The sequence below is a fragment of the Limanda limanda genome, chromosome 8 (assembly GCF_963576545.1).
Source record: "Limanda limanda chromosome 8, fLimLim1.1, whole genome shotgun sequence".
NCBI lineage: Eukaryota > Metazoa > Chordata > Actinopteri > Pleuronectiformes > Pleuronectidae > Limanda > Limanda limanda.
Genome location: NC_083643.1, coordinates 172121 through 194130, shown reverse-complemented (window position 1 = coordinate 194130; position 22010 = coordinate 172121). Strand labels below are relative to the sequence as shown.

The 22010-nt window shown below is 50.5% G+C and overlaps 2 protein-coding genes across 2 annotated transcripts in view; both read left to right on the top strand.

Annotated features, from left to right (window-relative positions):
- The first annotated feature begins 914 nt into the window (after positions 1–914).
- Positions 915–5619, top strand: LOC133008939 (uncharacterized). The gene is made up of 4 exons (XM_061076324.1): positions 915–964; positions 2594–3019; positions 3252–3530; positions 5579–5619. The coding sequence occupies exons 1-4, from the start codon at positions 919–921 to the stop codon at positions 5617–5619; spliced, it is 792 nt and encodes a 263-aa protein (XP_060932307.1). The 5' UTR covers positions 915–918.
- LOC133009329 (receptor-type tyrosine-protein phosphatase beta-like) overlaps positions 5503–22010 on the top strand; it is a 29627-nt gene continuing 13119 nt past the window's right edge. Inside the window, exons 1-14 of the mRNA XM_061076804.1 lie at positions 5503–6223; positions 7134–7383; positions 10676–10957; positions 11537–11800; positions 13853–14116; positions 14237–14506; positions 14582–14848; positions 14938–15204; positions 15898–16161; positions 16290–16553; positions 17257–17520; positions 17600–17863; positions 18960–19229; positions 19327–19590. Of these exons, the coding sequence (XP_060932787.1) occupies positions 5642–6223; positions 7134–7383; positions 10676–10957; positions 11537–11800; positions 13853–14116; positions 14237–14506; positions 14582–14848; positions 14938–15204; positions 15898–16161; positions 16290–16553; positions 17257–17520; positions 17600–17863; positions 18960–19229; positions 19327–19590 (4036 nt within the window). The 5' untranslated portion in view covers positions 5503–5641. The remainder of the gene's footprint in view (positions 6224–7133; positions 7384–10675; positions 10958–11536; positions 11801–13852; positions 14117–14236; positions 14507–14581; positions 14849–14937; positions 15205–15897; positions 16162–16289; positions 16554–17256; positions 17521–17599; positions 17864–18959; positions 19230–19326; positions 19591–22010) is intronic.

Sequence of the window (22010 nt, the reverse complement as noted above, 5' to 3'; positions counted from 1 at the left end):
TTCACCAGGAAACAAGGGGCTCATTAAACCAACTGTCTCATATAATATCCTAACGTGTTTACACAGATCATCGGGGGGGGTTGGGGGGGGGGGACCAGGAGCAATATCAGGTTTCAGACCAGTTTCTGTGTAAAGATGTTATTAATGATAGCAAGAACAATAATAAAGGCTGGATCTATGTAAAGAGCCTCGACATAAATCCTATGAAATAGAATGAGACGTTAATGTGATGAAGAGGAAAGAGAAGCTCCATGTGTCACATGACCCAGACCTTCTAGACCCCCAGCAGCAGAACTCAGGTCCAACACAAACCTGGACCAGCTCGGACTCGAGCCTGATCCTAAGGGAAGGTTTGAATCTCCAGCGTCCAGAGGGAGTCTGCCTCCAGAACTGAAGCTGAGATGATTCCACAGGAGAGGAGCTCACAGGAAACCTTCACAGCTGATCAGAGACAACGTTCTCCAGGGTTCTATAAACAAAGGGGAGGTCAGATCTGCTCTGTACTTGGATGGTGAGGGTCTGAACGTAGATCCACCAATAAATATAAATCCTCCTTCACCACAACGCTCCACTGAACGTTTGCATCACTGCGATGTTGTCTGGTCTCAGGAGGTCAGAGGTCAGGGTGGAACCACTGCTCCACAGTCACAAGTTCAGGAGGTTCAGGCCTTTACCCAGAACTGCATATCCCATCAGGCCAGGGATGCTGTATAGCCTGACAATAATGATAATGTGTGTGTGTGTGTGTAATCTACATGTTATCAATATGTTATGAGCATGTAAATGTCTCCTCCTCTTCAAGGATGGACCGTGGTATTTCCTTCACAGTGAAACAATAGAAGGAAGCCGCTCTCCGACAGTTTCCTGTTCGGACCAGTTTCCCTGCGACGCTTCACTTCATGAGAAACTCTCTGGAACATGGACGTTCTGACGCTGGTTCTGCTCCTGAGCTCCAGCCGCGTGTGTGAGTACACGTCCGACATGAGGAACAGGGAGTAGAACCTCTACAACCTCGTGTTCTGTTAGAACCTTTACAACTTCATGTTCTGTTTCTCTGTTAGAACCTTTACAACATCATGTTCTGTTTCTCTGTTAGAACCTTTACAACCTCGTGTTCTGTTTCTCTGTTAGAACCTTTACAACATCATGTTCTGTTTCTCTGTTAGAACCTCTACAACCTCGTGTTCTGTTAGAACCTTTACAACATCGCGTTCTGTTTCTCTGTTAGAACCTCTACAACCTCGTGTTCTGTTTCTCTGTTAGAACCTTTACAACTTCATGTTCTGTTTCTCTGTTAGAACCTCTACAGCCTCATGTTCTGTTAGAACCTTTACAGCCTCGTGTTCTGTTAGAACCTTTACAACTTCATGTTCTGTTTCTCTGTTAGAACCTTTACAACTTCATGTTCTGTTTCTCTGTTAGAACCTTTACAACTTCATGTTCTGTTTCTCTGTTAGAACCTCTACAGCCTCATGTTCTGTTAGAACCTTTACAGCTTCATGTTCTGTTTCTCTGTTAGAACCTCTACAACCTCGTGTTCTGTTTCTCTGTTAGAACCTTTACAACTTCATGTTCTGTTTCTCTGTTAGAACCTCTACAGCCTCATGTTCTGTTAGAACCTTTACAGCCTCGTGTTCTGTTAGAACCTTTACAACTTCATGTTCTGTTTCTCTGTTAGAACCTTTACAACTTCATGTTCTGCATCTCTGTTAGAACCTTTACAGCCTCGTGTTCTGTTAGAACCTTTACAACTTCATGTTCTGTTTCTCTGTTAGAACCTTTACAACATCATGTTCTGTTTCTCTGTTAGAACCTTTACAACTTCATGTTCTGTTTCTCTGTTAGAACCTTTACAACATCACGTTCTGTTAGAACCTTTACAACTTCATGTTCTGTTTCTCTGTTAGAACCTTTACAACTTCATGTTCTGTTTCTCTGTTAGAACCTTTACAACATTATGTTCTGTTTCTCTGTTAGAACCTTTACAACTTCATGTTCTGTTTCTCTGTTAGAACCTTTACAACATCATGTTCTGTTTCTCTGTCAGAACCTTTACAACATTATGTTCTGTTTCTCTGTTAGAACCTTTACAACCTTGTGTTCTGTTCCTCCGTTAGAATGAAGCTTTAGATCATCATCATCATAATTATCTTTTTTTGCATCATCATTATTTTCATCATCATCATCTTTATTTTCATCATCATCTTCATCTTCATCATCTTTATTTTCATCATCATCTTCATCATCTTTATTTTCATCATCTTCTTCATCATCTTTATTATCACCATCATCATCTTCATCTTCATCATCTTTATTTTCATCATCATCTTTATTTTCATCATCATCTTCATCTTCATCATCTTTGTTTTCATCATCATCTTCATCATCTTCATATTCATCATCTTTATTTTCACCATCATCTTCATCATCTTTATTTTCATCATCATCATCTTCATCATCTTTATTTTCACCATCATCTTCATCATCTTTATTTTCATCTTCATCATCTTTATTTTCACCATCATCATCTTCCCTTCGAATGGTGATGAAGATTATGATGAAGATGATGATGAAGATGATGATTTCCTCACAGCTGGTTTCCTCATCACTGTCGCCCCCTGGAGGTTTTGTCTGACGACACAAAGTCAGGTCATCGTCCTGGAACAGTGTGATGTCACTAACCCCGCCCACCAGTGGGCGTGGACAGGTGGGGGCAGACTGGTCCACACTCAGTCCTCCTGGTGTCTCTGGCCCAATGGGAGCCCTCAGCTGCCCCCCCACACCCGCCTCACCAAACTCAGCGCCTGCAGCGGAGCGCCGGGGTGGAGCTGCACCGAGGGAGCGTTTGGATTGGCTGAGACACACGTGTACCTGAAGAAGCTGGGGTCAGGCGTGGTGGTCGAAGAGACCCAGCAGGGGTCCGGGTGGAGGGGGTCCGGGTGGAGGGGGTCCGGGTGGAGGAGGTTCGATGTGGACGCAGAAGGAAACAAGCTGCTGACGTCGTTATGTCCCGACACAGGTGAGTTCAGGATCCACTCTATATACACGCCCAGCTGTGATGTCACAGTACACGGACACGCCCAGCTGTGATGTCACAGTACACGGACACGCCCAGCAGTACACAGGGATTACACGGCATTAAACTAACATGAAGTCTCCACTTCAAAGTAACTAAGTAGATGCAGTACTGTACTCCATTTGAAGTTACTTAATATTTCCACTGAGTGTTTTTAAATGTTTTCTTTTCTCAGACTCCGCCCCCTTCTATTCGTCCACACGTGAACCGCAACGACTCAGCAGCTCCGCCCGACGTCCTGCGACTACACAATCAACACACAACCACAAAGTCAGCAGATGTGTGACCGCCCCAAACATCACAGACTCACAACTCACAGACTCACATGCCACGGCCTCACATGCCACAGACTCACAACTCACAGACTCACAACTCACAGACTCACATGTCACAGACTCACATGTCACAAACTCACAACTCACAAACTCACAACTCACAGACTCACATGTCACAAACTCACAACTCACAGACTCACATGTCACAGACTCACATGCCACAGACTCACATGCCACAGACTCACATGTCACAGACTCACATGTCACAGACTCACATGTCACAGACTCACATGTCACGGCCTCACATGTCACAGACTCACATGCCACAGACTCACATGCCACAGACTCACATGCCACGGCCTCACATGCCACAGACTCACATGCCACAGACTCACATGCCACGGCCTCACATGCCACGGCCTCACATGTCACAGACTCACATGCCACGGCCTCACATGTCACAGACTCACATGCCACAGACTCACATGCCACAGACTCACATGCCACGGCCTCACATGCCACAGACTCACGTGCCACAGACTCACATGTCACAGACTCACATGCAACAGACTCACATGCCACAGACTCACATGCCACAGACTCACATGCCACGGCCTCACATGCCACGGCCTCACATGCCACGGCCTCACATGCCACGGCCTCACATGTCACAGACTCACATGCCACGGCCTCACATGTCACAGACTCACATGTCACAGACTCACATGTCACAGCCTCACATGTCACAGCCTCACATGCCACAGACTCACATGCCACAGACTCACATGCCACAGACTCACATGCCACGGCCTCACATGTCACAGAGTCACATGTCACAGATCTACGTGCCACGGCCTCACATGTCACGGCCTCACATGCCACGGCCTCACATGTCACAGAGTCACATGTCACAGATCTACGTGCCACGGCCTCACATGTCACGGCCTCACATGTCACAGACTCACATGTCACAGACTCACATGTCACAGACTCACATGCCACGGCCTCACATGTCACAGAGTCACATGTCACAGATCTACGTGCCACGGCCTCACATGCCACAGACTCACATGCCACGGCCTCAGATGTCACAGGTCTACGTGCCACAGACTCACATGTCACAGACTCACATGCCACAGACTCACATGCCACGGCCTCACATGCCACAGACTCACATGCCACAGACTCACATGTCACAGACTCACATGTCACAGACTCACATGTCACAGACTCACATGCCAAGGCCTCAGATGTCACAGATCTACGTGCCACAGACTCACATGTCACAGACTCACATGGCACAGACTCACATGTCACTGCCCCAACTGTCATTGACTCACATGCCACGGCCTCACATGCCACAGACTCACATGCCACAGACTCACATGCCACAGACTCACATGTCACAGAGTCACATGTCACAGACTCACATGTCACTGCCCCAACTGTCACAGATCTACGTGCCACAGACTCACATGCCACGGCCTCACATGCCACAGACTCACATGCCACGGCCTCACATGTCACTGCCCCAACTGTCACAGACTCACATGTCACTGCCCCAACTGTCACAGACTCACATGTCACAGACTCACATGCCACGGCCTCACATGCCACAGACTCACATGCCACGGCCTCACATGTCACAGACTCACATGTCACAGACTCACATGTCACAGACTCACATGCCACAGACTCACATGCCACAGACTCACATGCCACGGCCTCACATGCCACAGACTCACATGCCACGGCCTCACATGTCACAGACTCACATGTCACAGACTCACATGCCACAGACTCACATGCCACAGACTCACATGCCACAGACTCACATGCCACGGCCTCACATGCCACGGCCTCACATGCCACGGCCTCACATGTCACAGAGTCACATGCCACGGCCTCACATGTCACAGACTCACATGTCACTGCCCCAACTGTCATTGACTCACATGCCACAGACTCACATGCCACGGCCTCACATGCCACACACTCACATGCCACGGCCTCACATGTCACAGACTCACATGCCACAGACTCACATGTCACAGACTCACATGCCACATACTCACATGCCACAGACTCACATGCCACGGCCTCACATGCCACGGCCTCACATGCCACGGCCTCACATGTCACAGACTCACGTGCCACAGACTCACATGCCACAGACCCAGTAACCAGCAGAGCTTGGACGGATGTGGTCAATGTCACGGACTCGGAGGTGTCACGGACCCGGAGGTCGGTTACAGGTTTATATTCTGACGTTTCGACTTCAGTCACAGCAATGTCTGCTACCGGTCTGACAGAGGTCACCACGGAGGTCACCACGGAGACGACCACGGAGACGACCACGGAGACGACCACGGACACGTCACTGAGTCCTTCATGGAGAAACGTCCCCAATCTAGGGACTGACGCACACACCTCCTTCACAGATTTCACCTTCAACTATGACGACACGACTGAAGCTCCATCAAAACAACAAACTTCCACATCAACCATGGAGATGCATCCTCCAGCCATGCCCACCTTCTCCCAGAATGCACCTGGAGTAACGTTCATGCTACAGACAGAAAGCTCAGCGAGCTCCGCCCCTCCAGGCAGGTCGGCTCTGCCCACATCTCCAGCAACTGCGAGTATCACAACCTCAGACCCAATGGTCCCGCCCACGAGTCCGACAAACACACACATAGCCACCGCCACATCCGTCACTACGGACACCATGACGACGACCATCCAAACCATGCGTGTCACCACGTCTGTCTCCACGGAAACCATCCACACCACACCACCCACCATCACTAGAGCCACTGCAATAATGACCACGAGTGTTCCAGTGACGTCAGAGCTCAGCTCAGCTCCAGCTGTAAGTCTCCACCTGGGTGTCTGCCTTTCACAGTAAAAGTACCTGCCTTTCACAGTAAAAGTACCTGCCTTTCACAGTGAAAGTATCATCCTTTCACAGTAAAAGTATCATCCTTTCACAGTAAAAGTACCTGCCTTTCACAGTAAAAGTACCTGCATTTCACAGTTAAAGTACCTGCCTTTGACAGTAAAAGTATCATCCTTTCACAGTAAAAGTATCATCCTTTCACAATAAAAGTACCTGCATTTCACAGTAAAAGTACCTGCCTTTCACAGTAAAAGTACCTCCCTTTCACATTAAAGTACCTCCCTTTCACAGTAAAAGTACCTCCCTTTCACAGTAAAAGTACCTGTCTTTCACAGTAAAAGTACCTACCTTTCACAGTAAAAGTACCTACCTTTCACAGTAAAAGTACCTCCCTTTCACAGAAAAAGTACCTGCCTTTCACAGTAAAAGTATCATCCTTTCATTGTTAAAGTACCTGCCTTTCACAGTAAAAGTACCTGCCTTTCACAGTAAAAGTACCTCCCTCTCATAGTAAAAGTACCTGCCTTTCACAGTAAAAGTACCTGCCTTTCACAGTAAAAGTACCTGCCTTTCACAGTAAAAGTACCTCCCTCTCATAGTAAAAGTACCTGCCTTTCACAGTAAAAGTACCTGCCTTTCATAGTAAAAGTACCTGCCTTTCACAGTAAAAGTACCTGCCTTTCACAGTAAAAGTACCTGCCTTTCACAGTAAAAGTACCTCCCTCTCACAGTAAAAGTACCTGCCTTTCACAGTAAAAGTACCTGCCTTTCACAGTAAAAGTACCTGCCTTTCACAGTAAAAGTACCTGACATTAACAAGGACCTTAATAAACTGTGATGATGACGTCACATTCACCTGAGCTTTCATCACTTCCTGTTTCAGACGGTTTCCCGCTGCTCAGTGATCGTGAGTGAGGTCGGCTCTGGTTCTCACTGGGCGGAGCTGGCACTGACCACTGGGGGCGTGTCCTGTAACTTTAGCGTGGTTAACGGGGAGGAGTCCAGCGACTGCGATGCCTTTGGAGAAAACGACTTCCTGTGTCGGGTTGAAGATCTGAAACCTGGAACTTTGTACGAGTTAACGGTGATTTCAAGGAAGGACGGCGAGAAGAGCAACAAGTCCGTACGTACAGGTAAGAACTCCCCCGTCTTCTTCTTCTTCTTCTTCTTCTTCTTCTTCTTCTTCTTCTTCTTCTTCTTCTTCTTCTTCTTCTTCTTCTTCTTCTTCTTCTTGTCTTTCATGTGGTGGAGAAACTATAAATCTTTGATTTTTGATCCTAAAATGACGTCACGGTTTCCATGGTAGATTTGACCACGGACTGTAAATAAAGATGCTCGACATGACGGCTCCCAAAAGTTAAGCCAAACCATCTCCATCGCCCCCTGGAGTCTGACTGCAGTCATCATCATCATCATCGCCTACTACCCCTTCTGGGGCTTAGGCCGCAAACAAGAGTTCTCCATGCATCCCGGTCCTGGGCCAACATCTCAAGCTGTCCCCAGGTGTAGCCCATTTTCTTGGCGTCTGCCTCCAGGTCTCTACGCCAGGTGTTTCGCGGCCGACCTCTCTTTCTTTTCCCTTGGGGATTCCACTTGAGGGACTGTCTTGTGGTGTTTGTGGCTGGTTTACGGAGAGTATGGCCTATCCATCTCCAACGTCGTTGGAGGATCTCTTCGTCCGCTGGCTTTTGGCTGGTACGTTCCCACAGTTCTTTGTTGCTGATGGTGTTAGGCCAGTGGATCTGGAGGATTCGTCGCAGACAAGTATTGATGAATGACTGGATTTTATTTGTTGTATTATATGTTGTATTATATTATATGTTTTTTCTTCCTGCTGTGGATCGCTTCATTACCCAATCCATTGCCAGCAGGAACAGGAATGGCGATAGTAGGCACCCCTGTCTCACTCCAGTATGTACACTGGAGGCATCGGTAGGTTGTCCCTCGTGGATCACTCTGCAGGTCATTCCCTCATAGGTGTTTCTGATGATGTTAGTTAATTTCTCTGGTACTCCGTAGTGCCTGAGAAGCTTCCAGAGGGTCTCCCTGTCCACACTGTCGAAGGCCTTCTCGTAGTCGATGAAGTTGATGAATAGCGGTGAATTCCACTCGAGTGACTGTTCCAGGATGATGCGCAGTGTAGCAATCTGGTCTGTACACGATCTGTCTTTGCGGAAGCCAGCCTGCTGGTCTCTAAGCTGGGGGTCAATCGCATCCTTCATCCTGTCCAGTAAGATCCTGTAGAAGACCTTTCCTGGGATGGAGAGTAGCATGATCCCCCTATAATTTCCACAGTTGCTCAGGTCCCCTTTCTTTGGCATCTTCACAAGATAGCCCTCCTTCCATTCGCATGGGATGTTTTCCTCTTCCCACATCTTCTTGAAGAGAGGGTGGAGCATCTCTGCCATGGTCTCTGCGTCCGTCTTCAGTGCCTCGGCCGGGATGCTATCTGGTCCTGCAGCCTTGCTGTTTCTAAGTTTTTTAATGGCTTTCCTGATCTCCTCCCTTCTTGGTACGCTGAGGTCTATTGGCAGATCCCTGTCTGCTTGTTGGATGTGTGGTGGGTCTTGTGGGGCTGGTCTGTTGAGAAGTTCCTCGAAATGTTCCAACCATCTTCATCTTCTGACTGCAGTATAGGTCATAAATCACTCCTCCTCCTCCATGTTAGCAGACGGGACATTGACCAAACTAAAAACTCCAAGTAGACGTTAAATAAATATTTGTCAAAGATGTTTCTGTCATTTCAGGTCGTTCTTATCTCACTGATGTTTGTTCAAGTTTCTGATGAGTTTGTTTTTAATTAGTTATTAATGAGTCTGACTCCTGATTGGTTGCGCACATGTATGGGCGGAACCTCGATACACTGGCTCCACCCCACGATCACTATTGCACAGACTGACTGCAAATGACATCCTCACCATAAGATGGCAGTTTCTTCTTCTTTGTTGGGTTTATTGGCGGGTGGCAACTAACACCAAGGTGCACCAGCGCCATCTAGTGGATCCTCCTCCTCGTCCCTGCTCAGCCTGTCCTGCTTCGATTCTTCTTCTCCTTTGGTCTTATGGTGGACGGCCCCCTACTGGGTTGGAGTGTTCATCACAGTCATCTGGGTCATATTCTTCTGTCTCATCCTGTCCCTCAGATCATTCTCTCTATTCCAATAATAAAAGTTCTTCACTCAATGCTTTGGAATTCCTCTATTTATCTTTTCTCCTTCTCTAACATACTTATCACAGTCAAACATCACATGCTCCACTGATTCCTCCATTTGTCAATCAATCAATCATTCATCACATTTTATTTCTATTTATTCCCAAATCCCAGTTTGTCTCTCAGATGTTCACAAGGATCAACTTCCTGTTCTGAACTCAACACGAGTCAAACAGAAACTTAGTGATCAGTGAGTAAAGCTCAGTCCCATGTGAGGATCCTCTCCCAGGACACACACAGCTGATGGAACTGAACACATCAACACAACAACAGTACTGCTATCATATTTCATTTGATCAATAATCCTTCCAAACTATATCATAAGACTTTTCTAAATCTGAAAACAACACAGACTCTTTATTAACCTGTTTCTGAACATGGTCCATCTTTGCTCTGATGGTGAGATACGATTCCTCTGCTCTCATGTAAAACACCAATCTTCCTGAATCCTCACATTCCTGTGATAATGAGGCGTGGCTTCAGGGTTAGGAGGAGGCGTGGCTTCAGGGTTAGGAGGAGGCGTGGCGTCATGTTTTCATTCTCTGCTCTCGACACAAGTAGAGTTTAGGAAGCTCTCAGTAGGAAGTCATGAAAAAGGTCAGAAAGGAACAGCAGCAGAGGGAGGTGATGCACGTTGCCACTCTACGATATATCAAACAAAGAAGAAGAAAAGTCTGCACCAGCAGCAGGAACTGAGCATGTGCAGAAGTCACGTCGGGACATGGATGACGTGTGTTAGTCCAAAGTGTTTGTGTGTGTGTGTTGCTTCCTGATTGGCTGAGGACACAGACACTTCCTGTTTTCTAAGAAGTGTTGGTTTCCTCAAGTGCCTGTAGGCTGTGGTTACCATGACAACAGCAGGTTTGATTCTCTTCACAGCCTTGAGGCGTCGCTGAATTGAAACAGGAAACAGGAAGTGTCCTGATGGAGGAAACCGGGGGGGGGGGTCTCCTTCACGTCCTGCCCATCCTTTTTTTCTGTTTCCCGTCCAGACTCACACTGTCACCATGACAAAATGAGATCCAGAACATTCAGAATCTGGTTCTGGTTCTGGTTCTGGATCACAGTGTGATTAGTTGAACAGTGTCATGATAACAAACTACATGTTGTTTCTTCTTCATGAGACAATTGTTTAAAGTTGATGTGAAGAGGATCCGGCTCTGGATCAGGTTCTGGATCAGGTTCAGAGTCCAACAGAAGTGTCTCTTGTCTCAGAGCCCGTGGGTCCGGCTCGTCTGGAGGTCCAGCTCAACCCGGTCCACGCCGGTTCCGTGGGTCTGACGGTGTGGTGGTCTCGCTCTGCCGGTCATGTGGACTGGTATGATGTGAGTCTGGAGGACAGCAGCTCTGGATCCAGGACCAGGACCAGAATCCTGGACTCTGCAGTCCCCCGGTCTGGGTTCAGCTCGCTGCTTCCTGGTTCTCTGTACTCGGTCAGCGTGGTGGCGACGTCCGGTAACAAGAGCGCTCTACCTGTCGTTACCACGGCAACTACAGGTAACGTACATGAGAAATTCATGTGTGGTTGTTAATATGAATATTGATATAAAGGTTATATACATGTTTAGTTGATAAAGTTTTGTTTCAATCGAAACTCAGCTTTGATAAATGTTGAAGTTGTGGAACAGACGAGTTTTCAGTTATTAAACACATCTTATCATCACACTTACAGTTTTATCCCGTTTTCTCCTCTTCTGTTTTTATGCATTTTTTTATGTATAACATTTGTTATTCTTTGTGGTTTCCTTTCCTATTAAATGTCATTTAAACATGTTCATATGTTTCTTAAAATGTATTTTTAATGTAAAACACTGAGCATTTCTTGCATGAAAGGTGCTTTGCAAAAAATGTTTATTATTATTATTATAATCTTTCTCAATAATAAAAATCTTGATATATTCAGGAACTATAAAATACTGCACACACATTACTATAATCTAATGATATTAATGTATATATAATATACACAGATGACTGTAATACTGAGGTTATATATCATGTTTATAAGCTTGTAATTATGAAATGAGGTCGTTTTGCTGAGGTCAGAGCACTGATCACTTCCTGTCTGTCCTGCAGCTCCCTCTTCTGTCCTCGGCCTCCAGGTGGCGTCGGCGTCCTCACGCAGCGTGGCGGTGTCGTGGCGCCCGGGTCCGGGCAGAACCGAGCGGTTTGTGGTTCTGCTGACGGACCAGGACGCGGTTCTGTTGAAGAACGTCACGCTAACGAACACCGTGACGTCTGCTGAGATGGACGCTCTGCAGCCAGGGACCCACTACACCGTCACCGTGGTAACAGAGGCTGGCGGCCTGCAGAGCTCCGCCTCCATACAGGCTGTCACAGGTGCACATTATGGGATGTTTTAGTAGCTCAAGGCTTTCAGACCTTTGAAGTATATTTCTGGTCGGCCGAGAGGTTGATGTGGTTCTCGAAGTTTGATGATGAAGGAAAGGAGGCGGAGCCAGTACTTACAAGTATAATGATGTTTATTACACAGAAGTTTCCCAGGTCAGGACGGATACCATGGTTACACTCGGAGACATCCCCCAGTCTGTCTCCTCCCTGCAGGGCAAGAAGGTTTATAGGTTGGAGGTGGGACCCCAAACCTAGAGATCACATGACATCACACAACAGGGCTTCAGCCCAAATAAGGAGTTGTTTTGTACATGAAGATGAAAATGCATTGGTCAAGGACCTTCCCTTTACCCAGTGGTGGAATGTAACAGTACATTTTTACGTATCTGTACTTTACTTAAGTAAAAATAATAGTGCATACTTTTTACTTTTACTCCGTTACATTTTACAGCTATTATCTATACTTTTACTCCGCTACATTTCTACAATATGTGTCGTTACTCGTTACATTCAACACAGTTTCGCCAAAATGTTGCTGTGACGGAGCGGCTGTGTGTGCGCCAGCGCTCCACACACACAGTCACACACACAGTCACACACACAGTCACACACACAGTCACACACACAGTCACACACACAGTCACACACACAGTCACACACACAGTCACACACACAGTCACACACACAGTCACACACACAGTCACACACACAGTCACACACACAGTCACACAGTCACACACACAGTCACACACACAGTCACACACACAGTCACACAGTCACACACACAGTCACACACACAGTCACACAGTCACACACACAGTCACACACACAGTCACACACACAGTCACACAGTCACACACACGCCAACAAACATTTCCACTCTTCCTGTTCAAGTTCGTAGTTGATCACTATCTAACCATCAGCTACTCTGTTTAGCGCTGGGCCGACGGAGGGTGCACACTCGTCAGCTCCTCATCTAGGTGACACACACACACACACACACACACACACACACACACACACACACACACACACACACACAGTCACACACAGTGGCCGGTCAGCAGCCGTCCGGACCACTCCGTGAAGAAGGAGGAGGAGATGTTTCTTTAGTTTTAACGCCGCCACTTTATTTATTGACTGTCCACCGGAGCAACACTCTCATCACCTCCAGGTGCTCGTTCACTTCTCGTATTCACACACTTCTTGCGCAAGTTACCCAGGTGCACTACGTCACTCTCTGGGCCCGTTCCTTAAAGGGGCAGGCCATACCTGCAAATGTTGTTGCTTATAATTATTACTAGTAGGGACATCTGTAGGCATGAGTATTACCAGTAGCTATATCTGCATTCTTTATCAAAATGGCACAGCCTAGACATTGAGAGACAACCCATTGCGTGAGTACTTTTACTTTTAATACTTAAAGTAAATTTAAAAGTAAGTACTTTTTACTTTTACTTAAGTAGAATTGTTGATGTAGTACTTTTACTTTTACTTAAGTATATATTGTCCTGGGTACTTGTACTTTTACTTAAGTACTAAACTTCAGTACTTCCTCCACCACTGCCTTTACCCCATCCATTTTCTGGTCAAAGGTCATTCCCTAGGTCAAAGGTCATTCCAAAGAGGGACAGACCTCCTTGAAGAAACATCTGGAGGATTCACGAAGATAAGCATCATAAATATCAACCTGTCATTGTATTTACACACATGCTCCAATCATTAACTCTAGTGAATACACGACACCTTCACACCTGTTGATATGTATCAGTGAGAATAAGACCATCGCCCATGGACACGCCCATGGACACGCCCATGGACACGCCCATGGACACGCCCATGGACACGCCCATGTTAGTTCTGAATCAACACAGAACTGAAGTGAATCCTCACGATCGACTGCATCCGAAGTGTTTAGACTCTTCATCGTGACCTCATCGTGACCTCATCGTGACCTCATCGTGTGGGCGGTCCTCTGGCTTCTTCTTCGTGTCTTTCCTGCTGAACACAGACTCTTACAGACTCGTGATGTCGTTTCAGTTCCTGCGGCGGTGACTCGTCTGACGATCGACAACAACAGCAGCTGCGTCACGCTGCTCGCCTCCTGGCGCCCACCTGTAGGGGGCGTGGACTTCTACCTGCTCACCCTCTCCGCTCTGGGATCCACGCTGCAGCAGCGCCACCTCCCGCCCGACGCCACCCGGGCGACGCTGGGCGGTCTGACGCCCGGACGCAGCTACCGGCTGTCAATCCAGAGCACAGCCGGGGGGCGGAGCACGGAGACCGGGACCTCAGGGAGAACCGGTGAGTCAGGTGTATCATGACGACTTGATGACATCATAATGACATCATCACGATCAAAACTCTGAGCTCTGTGTTTTCTTCTTGTCTACTGACTGCCCCCCCGCCCCCGCTGTGCGTCAGTCCCTCGCCCGGTGTCCTCTCTCTCCTTGTCCCCTCTGGGGGACGGCAGGTCACTGAGGCTCAGCTGGGCGCCGCCCGCAGGCGACTGGGAGAACTACAGCGTTCTGCTGTGGAACGACTCGGCGGTTCTGGTGAACACGACGTTGAAGAACCTGAGCGTTGACTTTGTCTTCTCCGGCCTCGGCCTGGTGCCCGGGCGCCGCTACAGGGCAGAGGTCACGGTTCAGAGTGGCGTGATGGTTAATACGGCGTTGTGTTATGGACAGCTGGGTGAGTGCACATTAACAAACGGTCACATCCTGTTAGTTCAAAGTGAATCCTGAGTCTGATGCTGATTGGCTGCAGCTCCGGCTCCGGTGCAGCAGCTGCTCGTCCGTCACGTGGACCAAACGTCTCTGAGCGTCCGCTGGACTCCGCCCATCGGGCAGTGGGAGGGCTTCACTGTGGTCGTCAGGGAAGCAGACTCCGCCTCCGAGGTGGCTCAGAGGCTCCTCCCCTGGGATGCCACAGAGTTCATCTTCATCCTCCTGACGTCTGGACGCCGCTACACCGTCACCGTGACGACCACCAGCAGGAACCTGAGCAGCTCCGCCTCCGTGTCGGCTCGGACAGGTACGACAAGGAGGAGAGAGAGGGGGGGGGAGGTCGTGTGGTTGTTGTGAGATTGTCGTGTGTGTGTGTGATGTGTGTGTGTCTCTCAGCTCCGGCGCAGGTCGGCGTGCTGAGGCTCTCTAACCTTGGAACCGTCGACAGCCTCCAGGCTCGTTGGGAGCGAGCGTTTGGCGAGCTGGACTCGTATCGTCTGCTGCTCGTCCACGACAGCAGCGTCATCAAGAACCAGAGCGTGGACGCCAACGCCACCGCCGTCACCTTCCACGCCCTCAGAGCCGGGGCGCTGTACCGCGTTGTGTTGACCACGGTCAGAGCTGGACACGCCTCCAGACAGACAGTGGCAGAGGGACGCACCGGTAAGACCACCCCCCCCCCCCCCACACTGAGAACAGCTGATCAGGATCGAATCAACGACCTGAGAATCTATATTCACACAGAGAAATCAATGACTCGTTCAGTTAGTGCAACTCAGGGACATCTTGAGGGTCAAGGTCAGAGGTCAGAGGTCACAGAGGTCAGACATCAAGTTTCTGCCAGGGCGAGTAAACATTACACAATGAACATTTTACTGAACACACACACACGAAGTCTGTATTGTTATGTAACAACACAACAAACAACACAACAAACAAAACCACAACATGTGATTGTGTTCCAGTTTGTTTTAAATGTCTGACTTCGCACACTTTGATTGTCGTGTGTGTGTGTGTGTGTGTGTGTGTGTGTGTGTGTGTGTGTGTCTGTGTGTGTTCATCTAAAAGCACGATATTAATAAAAGCCAGGAAGTTTTCAGGAAGTTACAAATTAAAACGTAATCTATAAGTTGAAGTTAGTAAGTTTGAAATAACAATTAGAAACAGAAAAACGCCTGAAACCTTTTTTTCTTTCTGCTGATTGAATAAAGTTCTTCAGTTTATTTTACTATTGACTTCATGTTGTTAGTGTTTCATTTTTTTCACTGTAATATTGTATCAACGCCAACGTTAACTTTATGTCTTAAAGGTCTTGAAAGTAGGAATCGGATGAAGTGACCTTCTCTTCTCTTCCAGTCCCGGCCGCCGTGGGCGAGGTGACGGTCAGTAATAATGGTCGTACAGATTTTCTCAGCGTGTCGTGGCGTCCGGCGTCCGGCGAGCTGGACAGTTACCTGGTGACCCTGAGGGACGGGGAGGAGCCTGTCCACACGCTGGCTGTGTCTCGGTCCAGTCCCGAGTGTGTCTTCAACTCGCTGGTGTCCGGACGACTCTACAACATCTCCATCAGCTCCCGCAGCGGCAACTTCCTCAACCACACCTCCGTCCAGGAGAGGACCCGTAAGAGCTTCATCCATTTGGATCTGGATCTGTAAATGTTCTGTATCTTAAAAAGTCATAATAACAATAACAATGTAGTAGCTACAGTGGCCTACTTCACAGAACTGATGGTAGTCCACTCTCCTCAGAGCCGTCGAAGGTCCAGAACCCGACGGCGAGCCACGCCGCCCGGGACGACTACCTGAGGGTCTACTGGCGCCATGCGGCCGGAGACTTGGACCGGTACCAGGTGTTCATCAAACACAACAACGTGTTCCTGCAGAACCAGACGGTGCTGAAGACGCAGAACGAGTGCGTGTTCCACCACCTGGTGCCGGGCCGGCTCTACACCGTGCTGGTGAACACCCGCAGCGGCAAATACCAAACCAGCACCTCCACCCACGGGCGCACGTGTGAGTGACCTCCGCCGGTTCACTGATCATAACAGAAGCTAACTAGCTTAGCAGTTAGGCTTTCATATCAATAATGCTGCATCATCCCCCCGAGCAGAAGAAAGCTCCGTGTGGAAACTCGTCTTCATCACTTGCTGCTGAATCAAGACCAAGAACCTTCTTCCTCTTTAGTTCTTGTTCCTGTTTTTGTAAAGAAGTCACCAGATTTACCACAGTTCCACCGGAAGTCTCCATAACTTCACCAGTCAGCCAACACAGGAAGTAAATCTGAGAGCAACCGAGACGCCATCATGGGTTGACCAATCACGTTGGATTAAAGGAAAATCTGTAACAACCAATTAAAAAGCAGCCTTAGGTCATGACTCACTCCCATTGGTCCGGCAGGACAAGCAGTCAATTATACAGAAATTAACCAAATACAGTTTAAAAATCAGGAGCATTGTACCAGTCACATATTTATTATATAATAATGTTGAACATTTCTATACAGGCTTTTTCCTCTCAGGAGGTTGGAGGGGGCGGAGCCCCAGCGCCTGTATTAACCAGCTGCCACTGATTAGCATGTAACTCATTAGCATGTGATTTATCGGCATGATGTTGGTGGTTATTTTAGAATGTGAAGATTATTAATATGAAGATCATCTTTGTGTCACTCAGTGTGAATCAGCAGCTCACTCTCAGACTTTGCTTTTGCTTGGTTCAGTTCCGGCGGGGGTGCGTTCCCTGGCGCTGGCGGCTCGGGGCAGCGAGGAGCTGAGGGTGCGCTGGTCGGCCGCTCCGGGCGACGTGGATCACTACGAGGTGCAGCTGCTGTTTAACGACATGAAGGTGTTCCCCCCCATCACGCTCGGCAGCGGCGTGGGCGAGTGCGTCCTGTCCTCCCTCACCCCCGGACGTCTGTACAAGATCCTGGTGTCCACCTTCAGTGGGCCCAACCAGAGAGCCCAGTTTATAGAAGGCCGCACAGGTCAGAGGTCACACGGCGTGGGGGGGGTCTCTGCTGTTAACACCTGATATCAACACTCACTGTCCTCCTGTCCCCTCAGTCCCCAGCGCAGTGAAGAACCTCCGGGTCCGTCCCGCTGGGGACAGCAGCAGTCTGCAGGTGAGCTGGACGCCGGGCGAGGGCGACGTGGACACGTTCTCTGTGTTTCTGTTCAGAGACGGAAGACAGCTGGACGTCCGGTGTGTCCTCAAACACCAGAGCCAGGTGAGCTTCGGCTCGCTGCAGCCGGGACAGACGTACGACGTGACGGTGCAGTCGGTGAGCGGAGAGCTGGTCCACAACATCACAGCCTCAGGACGCACAGGTCAGGACCGGGACACACCGGGACACACGGGGACACACAGGGACACACCGGGACACACCGGGACACACGGGGACACACGGGGACACACAGGGACACACCGGGACACACCGGGACACACAGGGACACACCGGGACACACAGGGACACACAGGGACACACGGGGACACACGGGGACACACGGGGACACACTGGGACACACGGGGACACACGGGGACACACTGGGACACACTGGGACACACCGGGACACACGGGGACACACGGGGACACACCGGGACACACAGGGACACACCGGGACACACAGGGACACACGGGGACACACGGGGACACACTGGGACACACCGGGACACACGGGGACACACCGGGACACACGGGGACACACCGGGACACACAGGGACACACCGGGACACACAGGGACACACAGGGACACACCGGGACACACTGGGACACACCGAGACACACTGGGACACACAGGGACACACAGGGACACACCGGGACACACACAGGGACACACAGGGACACACAGGGACAGACCGGGACACACCGGGACACACCGGGACACACAGGGACACACAGGGACACACCGGGACACACGGTCTTGACGAACGATCAAAGCTCGTAACAGTTTTCTATTCACACAGAGCATCTATCAGCAGCACTGGTTGTTCTATGACGGGTGGTTCGGGGGTTTAGCACCAGGTCGCCATGCCGATGAGGAAGACAGGGATTGAACTGCCGACCTTCTGGTTGGAGGACAACCGCTGTCCCACTCAGCCACAGCACCCTAAGTGCACCTGTACACACCTGTGTACACATGTACTCACTGGTACTCACTGGTACACTGCAGTACACACCTGTACTCACATGTACTCACTGGTACTCACTGGTACTCACTGGTACTCACTGGTACACACCTGTACTCACTGGTACTCACTGGTACTCACTGGTACTCACTGGTACTCACTGGTACTCACTGGTACTCACTGGTACACTGCAGTACTGTGTGTAGGTGATGGAATAATGTGGACTCACAGTATTAAAGACAGAGACTTCATGAGTCTGATGTCCTGTGGTCAGTGAATGGAGATCCTTGTGTCCAGTCCCCTCAGCAGTGACCGGGCTCCGGGTGGAGACCCTCCAGACCACCTGCAGCCTCCAGGTCAGCTGGCAGGAAGCTCTGGGCGTGGCGGACGGGTACATCCTGCAGGTTCTGGACGACAGAGGCTTCCTGGTGTCCAACTCCTCTCCGGACGCCGGCTGCACCAGCTACAGGTTTCACAGCCTGATCCCGGGAAAGAAGTACAGAGTCCTGGTCCAGACGACCAGCGGGGGGGTGCACAGTCCGGCGGTCGGTGCGGAGTCTCGGACACGTAAGTCTTCCTGTTTCCTGCTCAGACACAGGATGAGGTTTACACACAGTGACCTCATGAAGACAACGTCACAGATGTTTGTTGCTCCTCCCATCAGGTCCTGCAGCCGCCACAGACCTGTCCGTCAAGTCCAACACCACCAGCAGCCTGTCGTTCCTCTGGTCACCACCAGAGGGAGACTTTGAGCTCTATGAGATCCTCTTATATCAAAGGGACGAGTCCTTGCAGGAGAGACAACGAGTCCAGTCCAGCAGTCAGCAGTGCTCCTTTCATGGTCTCATACCCGGCGCCCCCTATAGGGTGGTGGTCCTGACCCACAGCGGAGACCAGAGCAACCAGACCTCCATCTGGGCCCGCACAGGTGAGTGGGAGGACAGGTGAGAGACGAGAGGGAGGACAGGTGAGAGACGAGAGGGAGGACAGGTGAGAGACGAGAGGGAGGACAGGTGAGAGACGAGAGGGAAGACAGGTGAGAGACGAGAGGGAAGACAGGTGAGAGGTGAGAGAGAGGACAGGTGAGAGGTGAGAGAGAGGACAGGTGAGAGAGAGGACAGGTGAGAGGTGAGTGGGAGGACAGGTGAGAGACAAGAGGGAGGACAGGTGAGAGACGAGAGGGAGGACAGGTGAGAGACGAGAGGGAGGACAGGTGAGAGGTGAGAGGGAGGACAGGTTAGAGGTGAGAGAGAGGACAGGTGAGAGAGAGGACAGGTGAGAGGTGAGAGAGAGGACAGGTGAGAGAGAGGACAGGTGAGAGGTGAGTGGGAGGACAGGTGTGAGACGAGAGGGAGGACAGGTGTGAGACGAGAGGGAGGACAGGTGAGAGGGAGGACAGGTGAGTGGTGAGAGAGAGGACAGGTGTGAGACGAGAGGGAGGACAGGTGTGAGACGAGAGGGAGGACAGGTGAAAGAGAGGACAGGTGAGAGAGAGGACAGGTGAGAGACGAGAGGGAGGACAGGTGTGAGACGAGAGGGAGGACAGGTGAGAGGTGAGAGAGAGGACAGGTGAGAGGTGAGAGAGAGGACAGGTGAGAGGTGAGAGAGAGGACAGGTGAGAGAGAGGACAGGTGAGAGAGAGGACAGGTGAGAGACGAGAGGGAGGACAGGTGAGAGAGAGGACAGGTGAGAGGGAGGACAGGTGTGAGACGAGAGGGAGGACAGGTGAGAGGTGAGAGAGAGGCCAGGTGAGAGAGAGGACAGGTGAGAGGGAGGACAGGTGAGAGACGAGAGGGAGGACAGGTGAGAGGTGAGAGAGAGGACAGGTGAGAGGGAGGACAGGTGAGAGACGAGAGGGAGGACAGGTGAGAGGTGAGAGAGAGGACAGGTGTGAGACGAGAGGGAGGACAGGTGAGAGGTGAGAGAGAGGACAGGTGAGAGAGAGGACAGGTGAGAGACGAGAGGGAGGACAGGTGAGAGACGAGAGGGAGGACAGGTGAGAGAGAGGACAGGTGAGAGAGAGGACAGGTGAGAGGGAGGACAGGTGAGAGAGAGGACAGGTGAGAGGGAGGACAGGTGAGAGACGAGAGGGAGGACAGGTGAGAGGGAGGACAGGTGTGAGACGAGAGGGAGGACAGGTGAGAGACGAGAGGGAGGACAGGTGAGAGGGAGGACAGGTGTGAGACGAGAGGGAGGACAGGTGAGAGACGAGAGGGAGGACAGGTGAGAGACGAGAGGGAGGACAGGTGAGAGGGAGGACAGGTGTGAGACGAGAGGGAGGACAGGTGAGAGGGAGGACAGGTGAGAGAGAGGACAGGTGAGAGACGAGAGGGAGGACAGGTGAGAGACGAGAGGGAAGACAGGTGAGAGAGAGGACAGGTGAGAGAGAGGACAGGTGAGAGGGAGGACAGGTGAGAGAGAGGACAGGTGAGAGGGAGGACAGGTGAGAGACGAGAGGGAGGACAGGTGAGAGACGAGAGGGAGGACAGGTGAGAGACGAGAGGGAGGACAGGTGAGAGAGAGGACAGGTGAGAGAGAGGACAGGTGAGAGAGAGGACAGGTGAGAGGGAGGACAGGTGAGAGACGAGAGGGAGGACAGGTGAGAGAGAGGACAGGTGTGAGAGAGGACAGGTGTGAGACGAGAGGGAGGACAGGTGTGAGACGAGAGGGAGGACAGGTGAGAGACGAGAGGGAGGACAGGTGAGAGAGAGGACAGGTGAGAGAGAGGGCAGGTGAGAGAGAGGACAGGTGAGAGGGAGGACAGGTGAGAGACGAGAGGGAGGACAGGTGAGAGAGAGGACAGGTGTGAGACGAGAGGTAGGACAGGTGAGAGACGAGAGGGAGGACATGTGAGAGAGAGGACAGGTGAGAGACGAGAGGGAGGACAGGTGAGAGAGAGGACAGGTGTGAGACGAGAGAGAGGACAGGTGAGAGAGAGGACAGGTGAGAGGTGAGAGAGAGGACAGGTGAGAGAGAGGACAGGTGAGAGACGAGAGGGAGGACAGGTGAGAGGTGAGAGAGAGGACAGGTGAGAGAGAGGACAGGTGAGAGAGAGGACAGGTGAGAGGTGAGAGAGAGGACAGGTGAGAGAGAGGACAGGTGAGAGAGAGGACAGGTGAGAGAGAGGACAGGTGTGAGACGAGAGGGAGGACAGGTGAGAGACGAGAGGGAGGACAGGTGAGAGAGAGGACAGGTGAGAGAGAGGACAGGTGTGAGACGAGAGGGAGGACAGGTGAGAGGGAGGACAGGTGAGAGACGAGAGGGAGGACAGGTGAGAGACGAGAGGGAGGACAGGTGAGAGGGAGGACAGGTGTGAGACGAGAGGGAGGACAGGTGAGAGGGAGGACA

Coding starts and splice junctions, on each gene's coding strand:
- LOC133008939 (XM_061076324.1), top strand. CDS start 919: ATGGACGTTCTGACGCTGGTTCTGCTCCTGAGCTCCAGCCGCGTGT. Junction 965..2,593: donor CCTGAGCTCCAGCCGCGTGT/GTGAGTACACGT, acceptor ATTTCCTCACAG/CTGGTTTCCTCATCACTGTC. Junction 3,531..5,578: donor CACAGACTCACATGTCACAA/ACTCACAACTCA, acceptor ACGGACTCGGAG/GTGTCACGGACCCGGAGGTC.